This window comes from Eriocheir sinensis, unplaced genomic scaffold, assembly GCF_024679095.1.
Source record: "Eriocheir sinensis breed Jianghai 21 unplaced genomic scaffold, ASM2467909v1 Scaffold1271, whole genome shotgun sequence".
Classification (NCBI taxonomy): Eukaryota; Metazoa; Arthropoda; class Malacostraca; order Decapoda; family Varunidae; genus Eriocheir; species Eriocheir sinensis.
Genome location: NW_026110597.1, coordinates 22,828 through 50,202, shown reverse-complemented (window position 1 = coordinate 50,202; position 27,375 = coordinate 22,828). Strand labels below are relative to the sequence as shown.

Below are 27,375 nucleotides of genomic sequence, written 5' to 3'. Positions count from 1 at the left end.
AATACATGGTGTTATTGTACAACTGTTGCCACATCTGTAGGGAGCACCATGACACAAAAAGCTGTACTGGCGGGGGACAAGTGCATCAGTAAAACAATAAACAGTAGCCATGATGAGATGAAGGGGCGGACACATTGAGGGACTTCACCCAGAAACTACAATCTGGGGACAATGCATTATAGGCTACTCACTAAATGTACACGAAAAAATAATGAGCTCAACAAATCCAGCCACACTAAATCAAATCTAACATAACTGTATCTTAAAAGGAACTGTTTGGAAGCAATGTTTCCCGACTCTTTGGAAACATTTTAATTTCCAAATTCTTTGAAGACAAATGTTTCCAAAGAGTTTGCCAACAGTTGGGAATAATGTTTCTTGTCGTACTCTTAGTGTTTCCGCAGCTGAGGAGGTTGCAGTAACCCCTGAAGGACGAGTGTGACCCGCAGGCGGAAATATTGGTGCAGGGTTCCGTGAAAGGACGAGTGTCCCGCGAAAGGGCGACTCCGGCCGTTTTCTTATATACTTCCCTTGGCTCCATTACTCCACACCTGACACAAGCTAATGGACAAACTTGGGCCTAAATACACACATACACAGGCCTGTCGCGCGGCGACGCAGTGATGGATATTTTTTTCAGCCTACAAGCTGTTCCCAAAGTGTGGTGCGTGAGGTGATCGCTATATAGGGGTGCGTAAGGAAAAAACTGTGTAATTGCGGATTTTATGTCTCGTTAAAATGTCAAACACATCATTAACTGCCATTGTTTTAAGAGTAATTAACGTTTGCTGTACACTTCAGTTGAGTTGTCTGTTCTTTGTTTGAAACTTACCCAGACTCTGAGCACATTCATTCACCCCAGGTACATTTTCGTTCAGTTTTGATAGGCATCGCTCATGCAGAGACTCGTACTTTGCGAGCACAAAATTCGTCAAAAAATGGACGAAATTTCAGGAAATCAACAGGACCTCAGTACTGATGGAGTCTTAGCGGGGGCGTGGACTCGGTCACAGCTTGGTGCGTGGCCTGAAAAGTTTGGGTTAACTGCTGCTATATAGGCTATAGGTAAGCTGCACCTTATTTGTTCATCCCTACAATTGCTATAATTAGCTGGGGTAGTTACTTCACCATGACATTCCTTTGTTGTGTTGTAAGTATAGGTGAGTTTTGACGAAAAATGCACTTGACAAATGTGTGCTTGTTGCGTTCCCCGGAGGCCCTCGACCCTTATAGCGGCAGGTGTTAATGTGCCTCCCGCAGGGTTGTGTCAAGGCTCAGATTGAAATGCCTGAATTTGCTCTTTACTCCACTCCCACACGATCTCTGCGTGTAACGAAACACACGAGAAATTAATCCAGACAAGGAAAGGTTTGCCGGCGCCGGGGATCGAACCCGCGACCAGCGTGGCCGAAAAAATTAACAAGGCGAATAAGATTGTGGGGCTGATAAGAAGAACTTTTATTCACCTTGACCCTGCAGTATTCAAGACACTCTACACTGCATTGGTAAGACCCCATTTAGAATATGCCAACCAGGTATGGAGTCCACACCTGGTGAAGGATGTTGAGGCTGTGGAGAACGTGCAGCGAAGAGCAACGAAGCTGGTGCCTTGCCTGAAAGACCTGCCATATGGAGAGAGACTGAGACAGCTTGAGTTGCCCACACTGGCATATAGAAGATCCCGGGGAGACCAAATTGAAACTTTTAAAATTGTAACCAGGAAATATGATATAGATTGTACAGAGGGACTTTTTGATTTAAGGGAAGATAGCACCACACGGGGAAACTCTAAGAAAATCTTTAAACCAAGAGCTAGGCTGAATGTTCGGAAGTTTTCATTCCCCAACCGGGTGGTTAATACCTGGAACAGTTTGCCAGAGTGGGTAGTGAACGCTGACTCAGTAGAGAGTTTTGAGGCAAAACTCGATAAATTTTGGAAAAATCAAGAACAAAAATTTTCATATAGAGCACAAATAGTCACCACGCGCAGCCCACACAGTGTTCAGGCTGCTGAACTGGAGCCACAGGCCACTTAAGGCCTCTTCCAGGGAATCTTCTGTGAGTATCTGTGAGTATCTGTGAGTAACGGGAGAGCCACTCCTTTACCAGTCGGCCAAAGAGGTACCCCGCTGGCTAACAGGGTTATGGGAGGCTCGCCCATCAGGCAAGTCAGCATTACACGTACGTCTCCCCACAAAGGGGCCTTGATATTAACTAGAGTTGAAATGCAAAGTTTTGGAGCCATCTGATTAATGTAGAATCACTTAACGGGTTAAGGACAGACCACCTAGTCTGGAGCAAGGGGTCTGTGTACTTATATATAACACCGAGTCGGCCAAAGAGGTGCCCAGTGGCTAAGCAGGTTATGGGAGGCTCGTTCATCAGGCATAGTCGCCGCACTAAACAACAACAACAACAACAACAACATGCCCTTTCTCCTGTGTCTCCCTCGGCACCGCCATGCTTACAGACCCAAGGCACTTAACTCACTATATAACCTCCTCCGGCCATTTCTTCAACATTCATAATTATTTCTGCATTCTTGTTCACATTCAATTCCCAGCCTCTATCAATCCCACTCTATAAGGACCCCACAGCCTCCCTTCTCAGGACTCCTGTGACATCAAGATCAAGGTCAAGATCAACGGAAGTAAACAGAGCAACGCTGCGGAGTCTGTCACGCCGCCCACGCCCACACAGTGCCTGCACGCCCACACAGTGCCTCCACGCCCACACAGTGCCCCCACGCCTCCACGCTCAGACAGTGCCCCCACGCCTCCACGCCCAGACAGTGCCTCCACGCCCATACAGTGCCCCCACGCCCACACAGTGCCCCCACGCCTCCACGCCCACCCAGTGCGTATTACAAGGTTATCTATTTCAAGCTTACCTATTACAAGCTTTTTGGGGGAGGTTCAGGTGATGGGTCAGTAATATTCCAGAATCACACCCAAGCTTACCCATGTCAAGTTTACCTGTTTCAAGCTTTTTGTGGCTGAGGTGACAGCTTGGTATTATTCCAGAATCACACCCAAGCTTACCCATGTCAAGCTTACCTGTTTCAAGCTTTTTGTGGCTGAGGTGACAGCTTGGTATTATTCCAGAATCACACCCAAGCTTACCCATGTCAAGCTTACCTGTTTCAAGCTTTTTGTGGCTGAGGTGACAGCTTGGTATTATTCCAGAATCACACCCAAGCTTACCCATGTCAAGTTTACCTGATTCAAGCTTTTTGTGGCTGAGGTGACAGCTTGATATTATTTCAGGTTTAATCTTAGGGAGCACCACTCCAAACCAATATTCGTAGTAAATTAGCACGTGAGAGAATTTTAATTATAATGCATTTTCGTATACGTTTTACCTTGGGGAGGGGCCAGGGGGGCAAGCCTCGTTAATTATAAAGTTGGGTAGCTTGGATTTTCTAAGTCCATTGTTATTGTTTCACGAGCGCCTCTATGCACAGACTGAGCCTCGCACCTGCCTTGCAGTGCACCATACAAACTATATAGTTCCCAAGTCAGTACGCACATGGATCATTACAATTTGGACATAAAACTGTCTTTATGATTTCTACGTTATTTTCTTGGCTATATTAAATCACATAATGGCGCAAGTATTTGTATTTTATAATTTTAAAAGATTATATTCAGGATGTATAGCTCTGCGGGTTAAATTGCGCAGGCAGCACCACGTAGGCATGTTTTCAGTCAATTTTCATCGCGCCGCCATGATGGATGGACCAGAGTCTCACTCACTCAAAATATCATTGTACCTCACCTCTCGGTAAGCGTTGACTGACTATTCAACCTCTTTATTGGTATGCATGTAGTTAGACAAAAGGACCGATTACTATCCAAAATTGAATGGAATAGTGACCCGGCGTGTGACATATGTACGTTTTGTGAATAGCGGTCGCATGAAGCTTGTCACGTGTCACAAACCAACCGGATATTGTTCGACGCGCGTACTCATAGTTTCAGTAAAGTGGAGGCCAGGGTGATACGTAGCAATCGTTAGGTCTTTAACGGGTCATATATGACAGCTGACACAAATCTGTTGCATTTTGTACCCCAGGCTACTCGCTAACAATGATCTACCATCAACTTACAAGAAGTGGATGGGTTAACTGTCAGTATTGTACCATGTGTTTTTATGAAACATGACATTTCCCAAGAGTTGCTCAATTATACGGATTGGGGCGGCGGCGGTGGGGGGTGGGGGGGTTCCATTACAGTGACCATCCAATTACGCGCCCAACACTCGTCAACAGACCTGCTGCGGTGGCTGGTATGTTATATTGGAATAAATTACAAGAGTATACGTTAGGGACTTTCCTTACTTTAGACTAGGGAATTTTCCCTATATTTGATTTTTTTAGGGACATTTTGGAAGCCAATTTTTCAGTGATTTGTCCTTCCACCACCAAAACAACGGTTCCCTACAAGGATTGATGAAGCTAACTGATGGGTTAGGAATAGTTTTAGTACCGTGCCAGTATTTCAATCCATTACCTACCTTACGAAACAACACTAGCTATTCATATATCTTTTCTACAAATGCTCAACAGCCATGGAAACGCTTTCAAAATCCAATTCAAGGACTATTTATTATTGAAAATATGGGATAATATTGACAAAAGTGCAGCCTCCTGTGGCGGCGGCCGCGACGGTGGTGCAACCGGTGTTGCAAGAAATACCTCTTCGCAGAAAGAAGTCGCATATACATGTGGGTCGAGGAGGGCGAAGCCCCCCTCATCAGCAGGTCGTAAAGTTCTGTTGGAGTAGCTTAAATATATTTGACATGCGGCGTGGCCCGTCAGAAATTACGCAGCGCGGGTGGGGTGGGGGGGGGCCACTATGCCCACCATCCAATGACATGCCTGACATTCGTCAACAGACCGAATGCTAGGTCATATTGGAATAGACTACAAGAATATGCGTTAGGAACTTTCCCTACTTTTGGGATTTTTCTAGGGAAATTTTGGAAGCCCATTTTTCAGTGATTTGGGCTTCCCCCTCCAAAACCCCGGTTCCCCACAGGTCCCCAGGCTTGTCTTGGCGGGGTAGGGGGGCTGGGGTGTTGGAGGGGGTGGAGTGTACTTCTTAAGATTTACTGAGGTGACAGATAGGTAATATTCCAGAATCACACCCAAGCTTACCCATGTCAAGATTACCTGTTTCAAGTTTTTTGTGGCTGAGGTGACAGCTTGGTAATATTCCAGAATCACACCCAAGCTTACCCATGTCAAGTTTACCTGTTTCAAGCTTTTTGTGGCTGAGGTGACAGCTTGGTATTATTCCAGAATCACACCCAAGCTTACCCATGTCAAGTTTACCTGTTTCAAGCTTTTTGTGGCTGAGGTGACAGCTTGGTATTATTTCAGAATCACCCAAGCTTACCCATGTCAAGTTTACCTGTTTCAAGCTTTTTGTGGCTGAGGTGACAGCTTGGTAATATTCAGAATCACACCCAAGCTTACCCATGTCAAGTTTACCTGTTTCAAGCTTTTGTGGCTGAGGTGACAGCTTGGTAATATTCAGAATCACACCCAAGCTTACCCATGTCAAGTTTACCTGTTTCAAGCTTTTTGTGGCTGAGGTGACAGCTTGGTAATATTCAGAATCACACCCAAGCTTACCCATGTCAAGTTTACCTGTTTCAAGCTTTTTGTGGCTGAGGTGACAGCTTGGTAATATTCAGAATCACACCCAAGCTTACCCATGTCAAGTTTACCTGTTTCAAGCTTTTTGTGGCTGAGGTGACAGCTTGGTAATATTCCAGAATCACACCCAAGCTTACCCATGTCAAGTTTACCTGTTTCAAGCTTTTTGTGGCTGAGGTGACAGCTTGGTAATATTCCAGAATCACACCCAAGCTTACCCATGTCAAGTTTACCTGTTTCAAGCTTTTTGTGGCTGAGGTGACAGCTTGGTAATATTCCAGAATCACACCCAAGCTTACCCATGTCAAGTTTACCTGTTTCAAGCTTTTTGTGGCTGAGGTGACAGCTTGGTAATATTCAGAATCACACCCAAGCTTACCCATGTCAAGTTTACCTGTTTCAAGCTTTTGTGGCTGAGGTGACAGCTTGGTAATATTCCAGAATCACACCCAAGCTTACCCATGTCAAGTTTACCTGTTTCAAGCTTTTTGTGGCTGAGGTGACAGCTTGGTAATATTCCAGAATCACACCCAAGCTTACCCATGTCAAGTTTACCTGTTTCCGTTCACCGGTGATGAGGTTTCAGGCCCCGGTCCGCCGCCGCCGCAGCGATCCACAGGGCCGCCAACATTACAACACTAACATTAGCACCTAAAGTTGTCCTCAATCCTTACCAGGGTTGTTGATTTTTTTTAAATAAAAAAAATGGATTTTTTTATTCAAATCAGATTTTTTTTATCTAAGTTGATTTTATATATTTTTTTATAAATGAAAATAATTAAATGAACGTAAACCTCAATATTGTCTACATTAGTTTAAAACACATGTTGAAGTAACCTGGCTGGCTGTTTGAGCCAGTCCTAAGACTGACCAGCTGCAGCCAGCCAGCCATGGCCAGCACCACACCACAACTCTGTCTAGTCTCTTAACAGTCTAACCAGATCATGTCATGTTTTGGACATGTCCTCACTGAAATTGCTCAAAGAAAAATGACTGCAGCTTCAAATCAAAGTATCAGAAAAGACTGTGGATGATCTATGTGTGTATGTGAAGTAATTCTTTGAAAAATAGGAGAATATGTTTCAATTATTTCCTTTACTGCAACCCTGATCGCCACGTTTGTAAAGTCATAGGATTTAGTGAATGAGTGAGTCTTCAGCGCTTTCTTGAAGATTGCCAGACTGCCACTGTTCTTAACCCGTAGAGTACCGTTGACGCGTCTCACGCGTTAAAAGCGATTTGTAATCATATACCGTTGACGCGTCAGACGCGTTTGCAAATTACCATAATTAATTGCAATTGAAAGGACGCTCCCGTGTGCATCTATACGCTCATATGGGTCAGAGCGTCGACTTGTGAGTCAGCCTAGCCTCTCCCAGGCCAATATGCCCCCAGGGGTGACGTCGACCCACATGGAAAGTGAATTTGGGCGTGTGACACGAACGAAATCAAGTCCGAAACAAAGTGACAGACTGTGGTGAGAGAAGTCCTTCATCAGCACACTGTCAGTAGACTGTCAGCACACTGTCAGCAGACTGTCAGCACATTATCAGTAGACTGACACCACGTTATCAGCACACTGTCACCCCGTCATCAGAACACCATCAGCACACTGTCAGCACGTCTTCAACCCCGTAGCAGTCTGCCTGGTAAGCCATTTTTCGTGTATTTCCGGATATTTTCCTCGGCCAGTTTTCCGCCATGGTGCGGTGCACACCTTTGGGCAGAGTTGCCTTTGTGTGGGGTGTGCGTGTCCTCAAAGTTGCCTTTCTCAACTCTTCTGCCCATGACCGGAAGATTACCAAAATGAGACGGCTTTTTCAACTTCCCAAAGTCAAAAACATGACATAGGGAGTTTGTTGATGAAGGTGGCGATAAAACAACAGTTCTTGCTAGTTTGTGTTTGTGGTTTATGAAGCCAGTGTGTTCGTTTTGTATTTTTTCTAAAGTGAGGAAAGTGATCGGCTTAAATAGCTTGTTGAGCCGTGCATCCTTGTTTAACCCCTTGACTGTGGATTTCCCACAATAAGACATCACCAAGCTACAGGAATGGAACAAAAGGTGGCTGCTACAATTCACTGAAGGAAAATGTAAAGTCATCCACCTTCGGAGGGGATATCCAACACACCAATACCACATGAGAAACACTCCATTATCCAACACAGAGGCAGAGAAAGACCTGGGAGTATATGTTGCCAGGCTACCAGTGAAAGCCAAATCCGTGCCAATCACAGCCGATGGGTTAATAGGTACTACTTGTTATGTCTAATTCTCTCTCTCTCTCTCTCTCTCTCTCTCTCTCTCTCTCTCTCTCTCTCTCTCTCTCTCTCTCTCTCTCTCTCTCTCGCGTGCGCGCGCGCTTTCGCTCTCTCTTTCTCTCTCTTTGGGCAACCAGATTCAAAAGGCTCCTAAACGACGCAGTACAGATTCACAGAGATATGCGTGCTTATATAAACAATATATATAAAATATAATATATAAATTATATAAATAATAAAATAAATATAAGGTCGCTACTTCGCGGATTTTCGCCTATCGCAGGGGGTTCTGGAACCTAACCCCCACGATAAACTAGGGATTACTGTACTACCAAAGGCCGGCCTCACCTCAGCCGACCGGGCTCAGACCACTAAATCTGAAACCCCATCCTGGCTAAGTGACCCGCTGGTTATCCTTGTCCTTTGGGGCCCTGGGGTATGGGATAGGCCGGTGCAGCAGGGAGATCAGTCTTCATATTTTATAAGGTGAGTTGGGTGTGAGTGCGGCCTAAACGTATTGCACTAAAATAGCAATACCGTCAAGGACGACACGCGTTAGTTTTGTCACAGTTACGGGATCTACAGTTCATTAGGAGCATTTCAGCACTGGCTACTAAGCGTCATTGCATGCGACAGAGTTTCCTAACCCGGTGGTGGAAGCAGTGGGGATCATGTTTCTTAGTGGTCCCTCTAAGCGAGAAAAATTAGAAACAATCACCCCTCACACAAACTGTTTCATAATATATATCAAAGCATCTGTGATCAGATTATGTATCATCTGTTTTGGGGGTTTATATCATGGCACAAATTTGTCCCTTCGCTGCTACACGGTTAAGACGTCCTTTTCCTCCACAAAATATTGACAAATGGCATCGCTTGAATTGTTTCTAACGATGGCGATGATGTTTTCATTCCGGGAAGTTCTTACTTATCATACAGTAATGCTTTAACATGGTCTGGGGGGCAACAGTAACACAACAGTGACCTCGTGAGCTCCATGTCCACCCCCACCTGGCAGGGTTACCCACAGGAAGCTCAGGAAATGGTCATCGCCATAGGCCTATGGAGGTGCGGCCAGCGACATGTCGCCGAATGGCCAAGACTATTCGGGGACATGTCCCCGAATATTCGGCGAATTAATCACGACACGGCAAACGGGCCGCGGTGGGAGGTGTACACGGGGGTCTGTCTATCTATCTATCTATCTAAATATTATCTTTCTATCTTTCTATCTATATCTATCTATCTATATCTATCTATCTATCTATCTATCTATCTATCTATCTATCTATCTATCTATATATATATATATATATATATATATATATATATATATATATATATATATATATATATATATATATATATATATATATATATATATATATATATATATATATATATATATATATATATATATATATATATATATATATATATATATATATATATATATATATATATATATATATATATATATATATATATATATATATATATATATATATATATATATATATATATATATATATATATATATATATATATATATATATATATATATATATATATATATATATATAAATAGTAAACAAGACAATATGAAAAACAAGAAGAATCTGAATATATAAAATAGGTATGGAAGTAACATTTTCATTTATTTCATAATTAATTTACTATTTATTACTTTATTTATTTCTTAATATCATTATTCTGCCATTATTTAACCTTTGTTTCATTTTCAGTTATTTAGATTTATTTCTTTCAGTTACTGGTTTATTTATTAATGTTACGTAAACATTCATTCTAAAATGTTTGTAGGAGAGCAAAACAAAAACAAGCCACATTTATACATTTTATTACACATACTCTCATACATGTTACCACACATGTTACCACACATATTACCACACACACTATCATACATGTTACCACACATATTACCACACATGGTATTTACTCACCCACAGTTCTGTCCTGCCAGGCCGCTGCTCCCCGGGTGTTGCAGTGGTCCATGAGGTTGGCGCGGATTCCCGTGCTTTAATATGGCACAGGGTCATCAGATGATCAGCTGTCAGAAATCTTGGCACTGTCGGAGAATTGTCCCCGACATGTCGCCGACACTTCGGGGACATGCGAAGACAATTCGGAGACTTGTCGCCAGTTAATCCACGACAAAAAAAACGTTAAAATTTCAGATTTTGAGCTCGGCGACATGGACGCAAAATAGTCGGCGACATGTCTCCGAACTGTCCCCGAATTGTCTTGAGCATTCGCCGATATGTCGCCGAATGGTCACGAACTGTAAGAATCTTGGTCATGTCAGCGAACCGGTCGCCGAATTTTTTCACGTACTGATTCGGCGTCAAGTTCGTGGCCAAAATTTGGCAGTGTATTTGGGGCTTATGATATGAAAATATTAAACTTTTAAATACTATAAAAAAAAAAAAATAGTTGGTTACTGGGGAGCTTGAACTGTCTATGTACGTTCCTTTATTTTTAATTTTTTTTATAGTTCAACACCAAATTTCATTCGTTTTATTACCAAATTTGAGTCCAATACCAATCACAGTGCTTCAATACCAAATGGCAACCGTGGCCTTCAAAGATTGCTCCCCCCCCTATAGGAAGGTGCACGGACCTTTGCCAAAGGCGGCCCGTAGCAGGGTGCCGACAGACCGACTTTATGGGCGATCAAAATCTAGCCGACCAAGTCGGTCTGTTGACGAGGACTGGCGTGTCTCTGTACAATCCTGGTTCTAAGATTCATCCCTTAAGGGAAGCAGGCCTTTGTATTAATTAATCATTTTAATTATTACAACCCTGGATAGGGTGGCCGGTTTTATATAAGCCTGGGCCAGTGAGTTGCCAGCTACTGCCAGCCAGTACAACATTTTACCCTGCCGTGCGCATTCCTAGGGCACCGTACTCACACCGTACTCGCACCGGCACTTGCCGTGCGCATTCCTAGGGCACCGTACTCACACCGTACTCGCACCGGCACTTGCCGTGCACATTCCTAGGGCACCGTACTCACACCGTACTCGCACCGGCACTTGCCGTGCGCATTCCTAGGGCACCGTACTCACACCGTACTCGCACCGGCACTTGCCGTGCACATTCCTAGGGCACCGTACTCACACCGTACTCGCACCGGCACTTGCTGTGCACATTCCTAGGGCACCGTACTCACACCGTGAGAACACCGGGGAAGAAATTATGACCTGGTAAAGGCCGATATGCGTCCGGCAAGAGCCAGTACGTGCACGGTGCTTGCCCGGCAGAGACACGGTAATGAACATGGAGGTATTAAGGGTGGAGAGGCCCACAGCCCCGAGCGCGCTGTGCTGGTGAGTGAAGGCAGTTTTCATAGTCTCTGCTGTCAAATCGGGTGCCATATTGTTCAAGCCGTGAGATACGAACACAAGGGTGGAGCGCCTAACATGGAGGGCGCTTGCCCTTAGAGTACTGCATCCATGGAGTACCGTAATGGTTATATTTTCTCTTCTTACTGTTTTCCAGCACTGTAACATGCAGGCGGATGAAATAAAAATTTTGTAATTTATTAGTGTAAATATAGTGTAACGGGTAAGAAAGTAGTGTACATGATATCCAAGAAGTGCTGTAATGTATTCATGATCACTAAGAGATGCGGTGAGGACAACTCATCACCAAGATGTGTGGGCTCCTTTACATATACAAGTTGGAAGCGGCAAGCATGTGCTGCCAGTCCGCCACACGTGGTCTGCCCGGCCGCTCATGGAGGTACATCCATTTGGCCACTCGATCCTCTCCGGCTTGAACAATATGGCCGACTGACAGTTTAGTGGCTTCAAACCGTGAGACTCCATGCCCCCCCTGAATGAAGAACATTGTACGGTGTCGGCACGGTATCTCCTGATCAAAAATTCTGTCGGGCCGCTCTCGGATAAAGTTATTGTCGACTGCGGCTTTTTAGGCCGCTGGCTGGTGCGTGCCGGCGTGGAAAGATGTGCGCTCGTTGACCGCCGACCAGTGCAGATTTTTCCGTGGGCGTGCCGAAGTAACCCAATTCAGCGTGATTGGAGATGTGCCGGGCGTTGGTGGGACAGGGCCTTAATCTAGCTAGCTGTTATCCCTTCTTCTCCAGCAGCAAGCACAGCGACAGCAATCAATAAGTCGTGGTTAATGCCGGCCATGTTTGTCAGGGAAAGGCGCATGACGGAGGGTGAGTCTGTCTCATCCGTGCCGGGCGGCTGCTGTTTTGGTGACGTAATTTTTAAGTCATTAACGTCAATGGTTAGAATAGTGAACATAATTATTTTTCCATACTTTCATGAACTGAATAAAAAGGGTAGACTTAAATAAATGCCTAAAATATTTAAGATAACTTTTTTTCTTTACCATGTCCTATATACCAAAAGAAAGAGGAAAAAATATTTATAAGCAAATAATTAACTAATTACTTATTTGAAATTATTATGTAAAGAATACCTTAAATAGTTTTTTTTTTATTATTATTTTATATAAAAAACAATAAATATCATTATAAGCTCTAATGATCGGATGATCGGAATGATTAATTGGAACAGCAGTACTTAAAAAATGATCGGATGATCGGAATGATTAATTGGAACAGCAGTACTTAAAAAATGATTGCATGATCGGAATCGGATCAGTTGCCCAAAGTGATCGGATGATCGGAATCGGATCAGTTGCCCAAAGTGATCGGATGATCGGAATCGGATCAGTTGCCCAAAGTGATCGGATGATCGGAATCAGATCAGTTGCCCAAAGTGATCGGATGATCGGGGATCAGAAAAGCAAAAAAGTGACTGGTGCCCACCACTGATATATATATATATATATATATATATATATATATATATATATATATATATATATATATATATATATATATATATATATATATATATATATATAGTGTGTGTGTGTGTGTGTGTGTGTTATACAGGGCTCGACCTCAAGGTTTTATATAAACTCCTGCCTCCCAATATATGTGTGTGAAGCTTTTCCCTCATTTCATATGGTGTTTCCCTCACCCTGGCTCCTCCTGTTCCAAGGTGCATAATGGTACCTATTTGAACAGTACACAGAGGTGACATGGTAACATTCATAGTTCATAGCTAGATTAAGGGCTTCTTTCAGATGTATAGAACAAAAACACGGGAGAAAATTGGACCGCTGAAATCAAACACAGGGGAGCTAGTAGAAAATTACGAAAATATGAGCACATTGTTGAACGACTACTTCCTTTCAGTATTCACACAGGAGGATCGAACGACTATACCGGAAAGAGTTCAGGTGTACGAGGGCGGGGATGGCGATAAATTGAGGGATATAATCATTACCAGGCAAGTAGTTCAGGATGAGATAGATAAGCTTAAGAAGAACAAGTCGCCAGGTCCTGACGGGATATTTCCGAGGGTATTAAAGGAGCTAGGTGATATAATCAGAGACCCACTAACCGACATCTTTAAGATGTCGGTAAATACTGGTTATGTGCCGAGCCTATGGAAAGTAGCTAATGTGACGCCGATTTTTAAAAAGGGGGACAGGTCAGTTGCTTCAAACTATCGCCCAATTAGCTTAACATCGGTTATAGGGAAGATGCTGGAGTCCTTAATAGCCAGGAACATTCGGGAGCATTTAGAGAAACATAGCTTAATTCACGACTCGCAGCATGGGTTCACAAAAGGTAGGTCATGCCTCACCAATCTCTTGTCCTTCTACAATAAAGTATTTGAGGCGGTTGACAGAGATGAAAATTATGATGTAATCTATCTTGATTTTAGTAAAGCGTTTGACAAAGTTCCTCACCAACGACTGTTGCTTAAATTACAGGCTCACGGAGTAGAGGGTAAAGTTTTGAACTGGGTCAAGGCGTGGCTTAGCAATAGGAAGCAAAGAGTGCAAATCAATGGTAAAAGATCTGACTGGGGATGTGTTACGAGGGGTCCCACAAGGTTCGGTATTAGGTCCACTTTTGTTTATTATTTATATCAATGACTTAGACACAGGAATTAGTAGTGATGTTAGTAAATTTGCTGATGATACCAAGATCGGTAGAGTAATTGAGTCGGATCAGGACGCTAGTATTCTCCAAGGTGAACTCAACAGATTATATGACTGGGCGGATAAATGGCAGATGGAGTTCAATGTAGGGAAGTGCAGTATTCTGAGTGTAGGTAGGAACAACCCCTCACATAACTATTGCTTAAATGACACTCTCATAAGTAGGTCTGGGTGCGAGAGGATTTAGGGGTCTTAGTGAGCTCTGATCTCCGTCCAAGGGCACAATGCATTCAAGCTAGAAATCGAGCTAATAGGGTACTGGGATTTATTTCAAGGAGCGTAAGCAACAGAAGCCCCAGTCTTCCTCAAACTATATTTAGCATTAGTTAGACCTCATCTTGACTATGCGGTTCAGTTCTGGTCACCCTACTATAGAATGGATATCAAAATGTTAGAATCGGTGCAGAGGAGGATGACTAAGATGATTCAGGGGTTGAGAAACTTGCCATACGAGGAAAGACTCAAACAGTTAAACTTGCATTCTCTAGAAAGGCGAAGGGTGCGTGGAGACATGATCGAGGTTTATAAATGGATGAAGGGCTTTAATAAGGGAGACATTCATAAGGTTTTGTTGGTAAGAGAACCGGGTAGGACACGAAGTAACGGGTTTAAACTGGATAAATTCAGATTCAACAGGGACATAGGCAAAAATTGGTTTACTAATAGGGTGGTGGATGAGTGGAATAGGCTTAGCAGTCATGTGGTGAGTGCCAATACAATTGTCACATTCAAAAATAGACTAGATAAATTCATGGACAGCGATATTAGGTGGGGTTAGATACACGGGAGCTTAGGGTCAAAGGAGCTGCCTCGTACAGGCCTACCGGCCTCTTGCAGACTCCTGCGTTCTTATGTTCTTATGTTCTTATGTTCTCTTATTACAAATGGTATGCATGTTAGTAACTTCTAATAAATTAACACAAGGCAAAATTGGACATCTTTTACACTTCCAGTACATTAATTAGTATTTATTTGGTACATAATATGATTATTACTTCTGCCTTTGGTACATTATAAGTCCAGCGTAAGCTTTCATAAATAGTGTTATTATGCACTATATATATATAAATATATATATATATATATATATATATATATATATATATATATATATATATATATATATATATATATATATATATATATATATATATATATATATATATATATATATATACATACATGATAGGCTATACAGTACTCTTGAATGTATAGCTTATAAAAAGAAACTCCTAATGGAACAGACTTTCCTTCCTTTGCGTGTACAAGAAGTGCTTTCCTAAACAACATTCTTTTATTCAGAGGGTTAGCGCTCTCCCTGATACTTGTGACAGGTGTACAGGGCCCACAGACATGCTCCCTTCCTCCAGACATGTGGACACAGGGAAATGGTTCTCAGGTCTATATTTTTAAACATATCGGGCTCCCATGACAACCCAGCATCACTCTGTGTCTTTGTCTTCTTAAATGTCTGTGGCTTTCATTACAACCATTTCTCAAAACCACAGGGAAGACTGACTAGGTTTCCATGGGGGATTTTTCCCATCAAGGTGCAGAAGCCATGTATCACCACCATCACAAAACTAGCTACTATAGAGATATTTTCCCAAGCTACAAAATTTCTCTCTCTCTCTCTCTCTCTCTCTCTCTCTCTCTCTCTCTCTCTCTCTCTCTCTCTCTCTCTCTCTCTCTCTCTCTCTCTCTCTCTCTCTCTCTCTCTCTCTCTCTCTCTCTCTCTCTCTCTCTCTCTCTCTCTCACACCCACACACCCACACAGACACACACACACACACACACAAGCATGACTCTTAATGAGAAAAAAATAGTATTAAATGATTGAATTAAAAATAAAATTCCTTCTCATGTCGGTGGCACCTCCCAACAAACAAACAAACAATAAAATAAGTAAAGGTGTTCATCTTATTATCATTTTTCTTTCATTATAATTTTTGCTCCTTTTTTATTTGCTAATTCTTTTCTTTTCATGAATTTATTACTATCTCAATTGTTTAAACAGGAAGAAGGAGAAGAAGAAGAAGAAGAAGAAGAAGAAGAAGAAGACACACAGAGAGAGAAGAGGAGGAAGAAGAAGAGGAAGGACTTGTAATATGGCAGACATCAAACCAATGGTGAGTGTTAAGTATTTTCTCTTTTCCTTCTTTCCTTCCTTCCTTCCTTCCCTCCCTCCCTCCTTCCCTCCTTGCTTCCTTCCTTCCTTGCTTCCTTCCTGGCTCTTGTATGGATGGATAGATGCTTATAGATATAGGGGAGAGGAGGGGGGTTAATAAGGATAAATCTGGGTGTGATTGAAGAGAGGAAGAGGGAGAGGTGGGGGGCTGTCTGTCTTCCTTGCCTTTGATGGCATAGATGCCATAGACAGATCAGCAAGGTCTGTGGCTAACCATTCCACAGCCTCCACTCCAGAGTCTTGTAATTCCTGTGGGGAGTGTCTGGAGGTCTGCTATAACATGCTGAGTAATGCACAGTAGAGGCATTAGCATAGGAGTGGATAGGACACTTGTTTTGGAAAGATCATAAACGAACAGAGTGGGAGACAGGACAGAGTCCTACGGGACACCACTGTTGACAGGTTTAAGGGAAGAACAGTGACCGTCTACCACAGCAGAGATAGAATGGCTGGAAAGGAAACTGGAGATAAAGGAACAGAGAGAAAGAAACCAAAGAACTGGGAAGGATAAACCACAGCAGAGATAGATCACATCCATTTAGCAGCTGCTGATCCACCAACAGACCAAACTCCACCCTCTCTTGTGGAAGTGGTGGAGTCCGTGAGGAAGTTATAGGGTGCAAAGGCAGGTGGGGTCTGCAATATCAGTGTGGAGACATCAAAGGACTGTTGCTGTGGCTTCCTAGTAAAGAGGAAGGGTCACACTACCACAAGGGTACTAGTCCTGGAAATGCACTAAACTCCTACGAAAGCCTTGTCAAATGTGTGTTTCTTAGGTTCATGGCACAGAAGAAGGCTCAAACTACCCCTGGAATTGCCCACAAAAACTCCAATGATAGCCTTGTCAAACATGTGCCGAGATGGGGGCGTCTTTTTCACCTAGTGTACCCCCAGTGATACCCTAATATAGCCTAGTTATGCCCTAATGTACCCCCAATAATACCCCAGTGTACTCCACAGTACGTGCACCCTACATCACACAGGTTCAGTACGTTTCCTGGCCAGGAGGAGGTGACAGAATTGTTTGGTAAATAATTCTTCATTCCAAAAGTCACTTTATATTTATAGTATTCAATTTCTTGTGCAGAACATTGAATGAACAAAAATCAGAATATGAAAGTATATGTTTTATACAACAACTGTGGCCTGGCACTGAAGCCGGCACCAAACGACACCCGATATGTGCCGACACCAGGGGCTAAAGACCTGATTCATGTGACACTCTTGCCTCTGGGTGTGGGTGATCTTCCCCAGTCACTGTAAGCAAAGCATCCTGGGTCTGGGTGTGGTTGGGAAGGACTATTAGAGAGGCTCCTCAGGTTACTAAATCCCATTTTCACACTGTGCCGACTCTGGGCCACGACAACCCAGCGACTCCGGGAACGTGAGGTCTTGGGTGTGAAATGTTGATGTGAAAGGGTCGCACATGGTCAGAAAGACAATGTGCGACCCTTTCACATCAACATTTCACACCCAAGACCTCGTATACCCCAAGTCGCTGGGTTGTTGTGGCCCAGAGTCGGCCCAGTGTGAATGGGGCTTAAGTCCTGAACCTATGACGTTTCAAGGTTGTGATGCCACCCACATAAATATTAAAAATCCTTGTTTTGACTTTATTATTTACTGTCTAATTATGACTACAACTGTGTTTGCATAAGTGAATGACTTAAAGGCTTCTGGCACTTTGATTTGAGGGTTGGGGCTGACAGTTCATTATAGTAAAGGCTGGGTTAACACTTACATACAAAATCAGGTTACGTGTCGTAGGAACAAACTCCTTTTTAAGTCGAGGACAGACACGTAAAGGGTTTGTTCCTCTAGATCCCACACCTCTTTTTGTATTTATTTCTCATGATGTGGTGATGTTAGCTGCAAGTATTACACCCCAGTGTACCCCAGTTACCAGCGGCTAAAAAGGAGATCAGGCGGGTTCTCAGGAGTGTTTCTTTGGGTTCATGGTACAGAGGAAGGGTCACACTACCAGCAGGCTCATAAAACTATTCATGGAAATGCCCTAAACTCCCACGAATACCATGTCAAAAGTGTGTTTTTTAGGTTCATGGTACAGAGGGAGGGTCACACTACCAGCAGGCTCATAAAACTATCCATGGAAATGCCCTAAACTCCCACGAATACCATGTCAAAAGTGTGTTTTTTAGGTTCATGGTACAGAGGGAGGGTCACACTACCAGCAGGCTCATAAAACTATCCATGGAAATGCCCTAAACTCCTACAAATACTATGTCAAAAGTGTGTTTTTTAGGTTCATGGTACAGAGGGAGGGTCACACTACCAGCAGGCTCATAAAACTATCCATGGAAATGCCCTAAACTCCCACAAATACTATGTCAAATGTGTGTTTTTTAGGTTCATGGTACAGAGGGAGGGTCACACTACCAGCAGGCTCATAAAACTATCCATGGAAATGCCCTAAACTCCCACAAATACTATGTCAAAAGTGTGTTTTTTAGGTTCATGGTACAGAGGAAGGGTCACACTACCAGCAGGCTCATAAAACTATCCATGGAAATGCCCTAAACTCCCACGAATACCATGTCAAAAGTGTGTTTTTTAGGTTCATGGTACAGAGGGAGGGTCACACTACCAGCAGGCTCATAAAACTATCCATGGAAATGCCCTAAACTCCCACAAATACTATGTCAAATGTGTGTTTTTTAAGTTCATGGTGCAGAGGAAGGGTCACTACCAGCAGGCTCATAAAACTACCCATGGAAATGCCCTAAACTCCCTTGAAAGCCTTGTCAAATGTGTGTTTTTAGGTTCATGGTACAGAGGAAGGGTCACACTACCACCAGGCTCATAAAACTACCCATGGAAATGCCCTAAACTCCCTTGAAAGCCTTGTCAAATGTATGTGCTTGGGCCCTGAAATGTTTAGGAATATGTAATCAATACCCTCTATACCCCTAATAATACCCTAACATACCCCCAATAATACCCCAATGTACAAGCCTTTTACCCCAATGAACATTAGGTGTCTTTTTACCCCAAGCAAACCCCAGCATCACCCCAAGGAAACATTCATCTTCTTGCCCCAATGATTCTGAATTGCCAGCTGTACTCAAGGTTCATTAGGGTAACGGACGTCTTGTTTACCCAACTCTGTGCCCGTAGGTTTGAAGGACTCATCTGGGGGGATGAATTCTGTCTGCCTGAGACGTGTTTTGCCTGCAGCTTCAAGCAATTATACACAGATTGAAAGATATACAGAGAGACTCTGACGCAGTGACTCATCACATTTTATCTCCTTGAGAGAGAGAGAGAGAGAGAGAGAGAGAGAGAGAGAGAGAGAGAGAGAAAATCAAATAAGTATAATTTTGGTTAATCTTTTCTTGCAGAGTACAATGCAGTCAACAAACAGATTGATTTAAATGATGAACTAAATAAAATGAAAATCATTTTGTGAGTTATCTTTCACTGTGTAAGTTGTGTCAAATGACAGTTTAGTGAACGGCTACAGTAAAATGTAACATGCAAAATAGTAAAATAAAGGAAAGATTAGTGGCACAGTGAAACAATAAAAAACAAAAACAGGAAAATAAATAACAATAATAATAAATAAGTAATTAGAAAATACAGTAAGATATACTAAACAAAACACTAGAATATAACGTAAAAGTTAGTGTCACTGTAAAAGCCTTGTGTAAATGTTCCCATGTCAAAGGTTCCCTAGAAAACCAGTTTTAAGTCTATGCAGGTTGGCGCCGTGTGAAGGAGGCCTCACACTACCACCAGGCTCACAAAACTACCCCTGTTAGTGCCTAAAACTCCCCAAAAGCCTTGCCTAAATGTTCTCATGCCAAAGGTTCCCTAGAAAACCAGTTTTAAGTCTATGGAGGTTGGCGCCGTGTGAAGGAGGCTTCACACTACCACCAGGCTCACAAAACTACCCCTGTTAGTGCTTAAAACTCCCCCAAAAGCCTTGCCTAAATGTCTCATGCCAAAGGTTCCCTAGAAAACCAGTCATAAGTTTACACAGGTTGGCGCCGTGTGAAGGAGGCCTCACACTACCACCAGGCTCACAAAACTACCCCTGTTAGTGCTTAAAACTCCCCCAAAAGCCTTGCCTAAATGTCTCATGCCAAAGGTTCCCTAGAAAACCAGTCATAAGTTTACACAGGTTGGCGCCGTGTGAAGGAGGCCTCTCACTACCACCAGGCTCACAAAACTACCCCTGGAAGTGCCATCGTCTGTCCCTCTTAACCTCTATACATACCAAACTTGACAAGGTACAATGTAACAAAGAGTAACACAATAACAGATGACTGTGGCAGGTGAACCAGCTGTTACAACACTAGTGTGGATGATATGAAGTTAACCCACATTCCAGTATTTGCGAGGCGGCCACCAGCTAGCGAGTGGCCACGTAGGCTCCGCTGCCCACCACCTGAACGCTTACACGTCATCAGCCAACATGGACATGCATGCCCTCCATAGCATTTCTACAAATATCTCTCAACATACATACATACATACATGATTATTAGTGTGCATAACTAATAGTACTGTAATATATGGACATGCTTGGCCGCTGTGAGTGCTGTGGTCCACTGCAGTTCAGATTATTTGACTTTTAATGTATAAGGAAAATATTGTCCCATTATTCTCTGCCTGAGATGTCCATATTATTATACCACCACCCAAACACACACATTTAACAAGGCTTTCGGAGGAGTTGTGGGTCTTTCCAGGTCTTTCCAGGGGTAGTTGAGTGACCCTGGTGATAGTTTAACTGTTGTTCTGTACCATGAACCTAAGAAACACACATTTGACAAGGTTTTCATAGTAGTTTCTGCCATTTCCAGGGGTAGTTTGATGACCCTTGTGGTATTGTGACCCTTCTTCTGCACCATGAACCTAAGAAACACATTTAACAAGGCTCACATAGGAGTTTCAGGCATTTCCAGGGGTAGTTTAGTGACCCTGGTGGTATTGTGACCTTTCTTCTGTACCATGAACCCAAGAAACACATTTAACAAGGCTCACATAGGAGTTTCAGGCATTTCCAGGGGTAGTTTAGTGACCGTGGTGGTAGTTTAAGTGTTGTTCTGGACCATGAGTCTAAGAAACATACATTTGCCAAGACTTTCCGTAAGAGTTGTGGGCCTCTGCATGGGTAGTTCTATGACCCTGGTGGTAGTGTGACCCTTCCTCTGTACCATGAACCACTAAATTCCTTCCCAGCAGCAGCTTTCTCCTTCTCCATTCCTTCCTTGTTGGCCTCATTGTCAGGCAAGCACAGTGCAGGGAGGTGCTAAAATATACCCAATCAGATCAGGAGACTCCGGAGATGGTGGTGTTGACGGCTGCATGTTCACTAGGTGCCCTGTATTGGGGGGACAGGAGAAGGGAATCACCAGCAAACAAACTGTGAGACAAAGGAGAAAAGGAAACAACTAAGAGAAAGGGAAAGAAAGGTTACTGACCCCAAAATCTAACAGAAGGGTTTGCACAAGTCCACTCATGAGCTGATTCTTGAGGATAACAATTGTAAAGCATAAAACTACCCCTGAAAATGCCCTGTGAAAGCCTTTGTAATTATATTTCTCAGGTTCAGGGTACAGAGGAAGGATCACACTACCACCAGGGTCTTAAAACTACCCCTGAAAATGCCTCAAACCTCTACCAAAGCCTTGTCAAATGTGGGTTTCTTTAGGTTCATGGCACATACATTGGGTCACACTACCACCAAGGTCTTAAAACTATCTTTGAAAATGCCCAAAACCTCTACCAAAGCCTTGTCAGATGTGGGTTTCTTCATGTTCAGGGTACATTGAAGGGGTCACACTACCACCGGGGTCCTAAAACTAGCCCTGGATGTGATGTATACAGTGGGTTTAACACCTTCACACCCACAGTACTGCTTCATTTTCCTCTGTACCATGCAGGGAACCAATCTCCTCCTGGTGCTGAGGGAAATGTGTGCTACCTAATATATGGACGTATTTGGCCGCTCGTAGAAGGTGCTCAGCTTCTTACAGACTGTTTTGTGATCCCAGTGATAATTTTGCATGGCTTCTGCACCTTGAACTGGAGAACCATCCTTGAAAACCCGATTCATTTAATAATATTGGCCTCTACCGTACATACTAATTAAATATCATCCATTCCGTACCAACTGTCATGTCAATCTCAATGCAGCCTGAACCAGTCAGGGCAGTTGTATAGATGTATAGCATAGTCTCAGTTCACCTTCCCAGTGGTGCCTCCTTGCTCCTTGGCGCCTTTCTGAGCATGCTTTGGTTACATGTGTCTTTGTTACCTCTAAATCTAGTCTCCTTACATAGCTCTGCCTTCCTAACACTGCTGTCAACACGTTGCTGCTCTATGATAAAACAACTGCCTGGCTTGATTTTCTGGTTAAGGTCTATGTTCTTATACATGTCTGGCTCCCATTACAACTATTTTTCAAGGCCTTTTTTACCTCTGGATGTAGTCTCCTTACATGAACTTGCCTTGCTAAAACTGATGTTAAGACTTTAGCATTACTGCTATAAAAAAATTAAAAAAAAACGCTGCGTGCGTATTTATTTTTGGATCAAGGTCCAGATTTTTATGTATCAGGCTCCCATTACGACCATTTCCCAAGGCCACAGAGAAGGTTAGCTGGGTTCCCGTGGGTGGTTTTCCAGCTCAATCACCAGGGTTACAATACAGTCGGGGGCTTCGTGGTGCAGTGGTTAGCACACTCGGCTCACAACCAAGAGAGCCCGGGCTCAATTCCCAGGCAACTCCTACTACAAGAGGCTTTTTAAATAGGCGTACTTTGGTTCTAATTTGTTTAAAAATACTGGCCTAACCCCTAAAGGGCGGGGATGTACCATGAAATCACCACTTTCAAGGCTTAAAAAAATCACTTTCAGCCCTCTCTCAATTGTGCCCACACTGAAAGCTGTTTTGGGAGGAGGATGAGGCTTATGAGGAGTCGAGGTCACTGGCCGTGGACACTCGGGTGCAGAATCAGATGAGGAAGGTACAAAAACCTCTCCTCCTGCCATTGTTACAGTCACAGCATCACTGAGAGTGTCACGAAGGAGTTGTGTGGCAGCCCGGGAGTCACGCTGACCCTTAAATTCCCACGCAGACTGCAGAATTACGTAGGATTAGGCAGACTGCAACAACACATCACTCGCCCTTCACCTGGCAGCCAGAAAATACCATTCATCCACCCTTTAGGGAGTCCCCTGGCACACACCTTTAACAGGGCTTTCGTAGGAGTTTTTGGACATTTCCAGGGGTAGTTTAATGACTGGTGGTAGTTTAACCCTTCCCATGTATCCTGAATCTAAAAGAAACAGTCATTAGAACCTGATTAAACTTCTTTTTGGTCTTTGAAAGTAGTTGTAATGAGAGGCCGAACTGTTTGAGGGCCATAGGGTAGGCGGTGGCTGAGTGATTAGTGTGCTGGGCCAGCATTCACCACGCCATGGACAACGTTGATTTGAATCCCCACGCTACTACCTGGGATTTTTCAGTCACCGCTGAGTGGCCTAAGACTACCCACGTGCTGTCCTGAAGACAACCCATCAACCCTGACTCTAGAAGAAACCGTCCAAGTGAATCAAGAATGAGTTCCGGGGGGCAGCATGAGCCAAGCATAACTGCCGGCACTGTAAAAAAAAAGTTGCCTGCGCCATGACAGGCTTGGGCCAACCACCAGCTAGGCGCCTACCCTGAAGAAAGCCTACTGGCGCTATAGGCTGAGATGTCAAAAAAAAAATAAAGAAAGAAAGAAAATCTTTAAAAAGCCGTCCCAAAGACATTAATTTAACAGGGCCCTGGTGGTAGTTTAACCCTTGCACTGTACCATGAACCGAAAAAACACTCATTAGAACCTGACTGATCTTCGTTTCGGCCTTTGCAAGTAGTTGACGCGAGGGACCAAAGTGTCCGAGGGCCATATTTTTAAACATTTTGTCGCCAAAGCACACATATTTAGCAAGGCGTTCTTAGTTGTGGGCATTCCAGGGGTAGTTTTATGACTCTGGTGGTAGTGTGACCCTTCTAATGTACCACAAACCCTAGGAAAACACTCATTAGAATGGATTAATCTCCTTTACGGCCTTTGAAAGTAGTTAACGTGAGGCGGAACCGTCCGAGAACACTGACCAAATATCAGTTGTACCGTGCCTTTCTATCTGTTCTTATCCATTCATTTAAGTCTTCTCTCTTAGGAAGGAAAGCTCAAATACGTACCATGAACCAGCACTTGACACTGGTAGACTCCTCTATGACGTTCCTTTTTCCTCCTCCTCTCATCTTCCTCCAGGTCTCTCCTCTCTTGATGATTGTAGATTCTTCTCCTTCCTCCTCCTCCTCCTCGTCTTTCTCTTCTATCTCAGTGTCTGCATTTATCTCTCATTTTAATTTTTCCTCCTCCCAGATGTCCATCTCTCCACCTCATCGTCTCCTCCATATTACCTCTCTCTACCTACCTTTGTTCCTTTTGTATGTAAATCCTTAATTTTTCCTTCTCTCATAGCCTTCCTCCCTTCACACATTCTCTCTCCACCTCTTGTCTCCTCCATTTTACCTCCCTCTACCTGTCTTTCTTCCTCTCGTACGTAAATCCCTCTCGTGTAAATCCTTTTTCTCTGTATATATATTATCCCAGTTATTTCTCTGATTTCATTTCTCCACAGCTTTTAATATATATACGAGGCTTCCGGAAGAGAAACTGTAAGGCACAGTGACCTATTGTTACGTAAATTAGTTTGTTAACATTCCCAGGACAGTTTACGGGACTTCCAGCCCTCCGTACACCCCATATAAGGGTGCTTTTCCCTTGCATTCATTTCTTGTTCTTTTTGTGGGAGGTTTTGTCTCCCTTTCCCAATGCAAACTAGAACATAATAGCTCTGTTAAGATGTAAAGTGCAAGGGAAAAGTGACTCCAAACACTATACACAAGGGTCTATGTTTCTTACGACACTTCTCTGCTGGATGCCTCAAATATTAATCTCTGTATACATATTCTTTTATTTTATCTTCCTATTATGTCTGCAAGCGCTCTCGTTTTTCCTGCTTGTAATGTTGTCTGTTCATCTTACTGTCTAAGGTGTATATATCTCATAGTAATCTTAAATATTCTTCAATATAATTGTTCTTTTATTTTTCATATGCCTGCAAGCTCTCGTCTTTCCACCCTCTCGTGTTGACCATATTTCTCTCTCTTGTCTAAGGTGTATATATATCTCACAGTAATCTCTCATATATTCATCTCTGTACCATGTTCCTTTATGACTCCCTTGTTGCTATCATTGTGTCGCTCCCTCCCTGCTGAAGTGAGGTAAGCGCCATGAGGGTTCATCTTGAGGTATCACTTGCCTGGCATAGACCAACTATTCAGGCCTCATCAGACTAAAATTCAAAGATGTTGAGTCGTTATGGTGGATTTAAGTTCATTCTAATGCCTGGGAAAAGCGCAGAAACAGGGGAATCAGTTTCTTGTGCATATGGCTTGTCTCACATGAGCAGGGAGCAACACATTTGTAGGGGTCTGTTGTTCCTCCTCTCTCTCTCGTAACCTTTCTTCTCGTTTCTGTGATTTTCTCTGATTCTGAATTGTCTTTTTCTAGATGTCTGTCTGTTGTGTTATGACTTTGTCTTGTAAGGTAATGATTTCCCTTCATTTATACGGCTTTTTCTTGAACTTTTTTGACCTCATTACATATATGCAATCTTTCGAGTTCTCTTATTTTTATAGACGTCTGATTTAGGTCTTGTTTAATGTTCTTGTGTTCCCTTCATTTCCGTTGCTTAACTATTTTGACCTATGTATGCAATCTCTCGTCATTCTCTCCTCTTAATAAGTTCTTCATCTTCCTCTCTCATAAGCTTATATTTCTAATGTTTCTTTCCTTGTTATACTTATAATATGATTTTTTTTGTGGTTTAAACTAGTTTCTCCTTGCTTAAATTTTAAAATGATCAAAATTAAAAAATATTCAGTTTATAGCCAAAAAATATATGAAAAATGGCTTTAAAATGAACAAAATTTGCCATAACTAGCAGTAAAAATAGCTTGAAAATCTGTACTAAGTCCATTATACTTCTTCGGGCGTCCGGAGATTTAGCACAATGGTTATTTGTAAAGTAAAACACAAGATACGTCCCTGATCTTTATTTTCACGAGATAGAAAGTTCACATCTCGCTAGCTAATACATAAGAATCCGTGGCAATCTTCAGAGTTGAACGATTCTTTTCTCTCGGCAGAATCGAGCGGTTGAGTGGACTCCATCTCTTGAGGGGCGGCTTCGTATCCCAGCGTGATCTCCTGCAAGGCATCCCAGCACACACCACATACTCTGGAGGGGGAGAGAACGTCAAGATGAATCGGCCTTGTCTTGGAGGAAATGTACTCTGTTTTGATTTTGCTCTCAATAAACATAAACCCTAAGATTTTTAAAATTATAAAACACCTGAACAGTTTGCAGTCTTTCTCCGGAGAGGCTTTGAAGTATAATTGACTTAGGGACAAATCTAAGGTTAAAATTTCCAATTTTTTGCTTATTTCTGGCCAAAAGAGGCATATTTCAGATGAATTTCTGGAATATTCAAGCTATGTAACAGAAAATATATTAAGCATATAAAACAATTAATATAACTAAATAAAGACAGGGCAACATTAGCAGAGAATTCAAAAGCCATGATGAAGGGATGGTCTAAGTGAGCACAAAAGCCGAGAGGAACAGAAGTCAAACCGAGGCTAAAAGTAGAAATAATGAGGACAGAATAATAAATGAAACTGAACTGAAAACATCCATGTACACAAAAACGAAGGAGAAATCTAACAAAAGACGTCAAAATCTGAGAGCAAAGCCAATATTACAAAACTACCCAGCGTCCAGCCGAGAGGGGCATAAGGGACCTTGTATATATTATAAGCAAGGTTCGGAAGTCTTGAAATGTGTTCTGGGAGGGAAACTTAACCCTTAGTTTACTGAATAATTGGTCATTTAATCCCTCTTGGCAGGACACACTGAGGAGGAATGGATTGATGGTTATAACATGGAACGATTATATGTATAGAGAGGAGAGAAAGTGAGGAGGAGGAGGAGAATATGAAATGAAGAGAAGTAAAAGGGAAGAGACAAAGATATAGAGGAAGACGAGAGAAGGAATATCTATCAGGGAGGAGGAAAAAATAAGATATGAGGGAGAGGAAGGAG

General features: G+C 42.8%; 1 protein-coding gene and 1 long non-coding RNA gene across 3 annotated transcripts; both read left to right on the top strand.

The window, feature by feature from the left end:
* Nucleotides 1–48: 48 nt before the first annotated feature.
* Nucleotides 49–26,603, top strand: LOC126989713 (uncharacterized). The gene is made up of 6 exons (XM_050848328.1): nucleotides 49–88; nucleotides 1,522–1,604; nucleotides 2,049–2,068; nucleotides 2,611–2,856; nucleotides 16,013–16,124; nucleotides 26,420–26,603. Exons 1-6 carry the CDS (start codon nucleotides 49–51, stop codon nucleotides 26,474–26,476), a joined length of 558 nt encoding a protein of 185 aa, XP_050704285.1. The 3' UTR covers nucleotides 26,477–26,603.
* Nucleotides 2,863–6,281, top strand: LOC126989715 (uncharacterized). Of its 2 annotated transcripts, XR_007743632.1 has the most exons (4): nucleotides 2,863–3,000; nucleotides 5,199–5,279; nucleotides 5,759–6,001; nucleotides 6,081–6,281. It is a non-coding gene; the product is annotated as an uncharacterized LOC126989715 (long non-coding RNA). The 2 variants fall into 2 exon arrangements; XR_007743633.1 differs by lacking the exon at nucleotides 5,199–5,279.
* Nucleotides 26,604–27,375: the final 772 nt, after the last annotated feature.

Bases quoted from the DNA above. Each gene is read 5' to 3' on its own strand.
- LOC126989713 (XM_050848328.1), top strand. From the start codon at position 49: ATGACACAAAAAGCTGTACTGGCGGGGGACAAGTGCATCA. The intron at 89-1,521 runs GTAAAACAATAA...GACCCCATTTAG, and splicing joins GGCGGGGGACAAGTGCATCA to AATATGCCAACCAGGTATGG. The intron at 1,605-2,048 runs GTGCCTTGCCTG...GGCCTCTTCCAG, and splicing joins AGCGAAGAGCAACGAAGCTG to GGAATCTTCTGTGAGTATCT.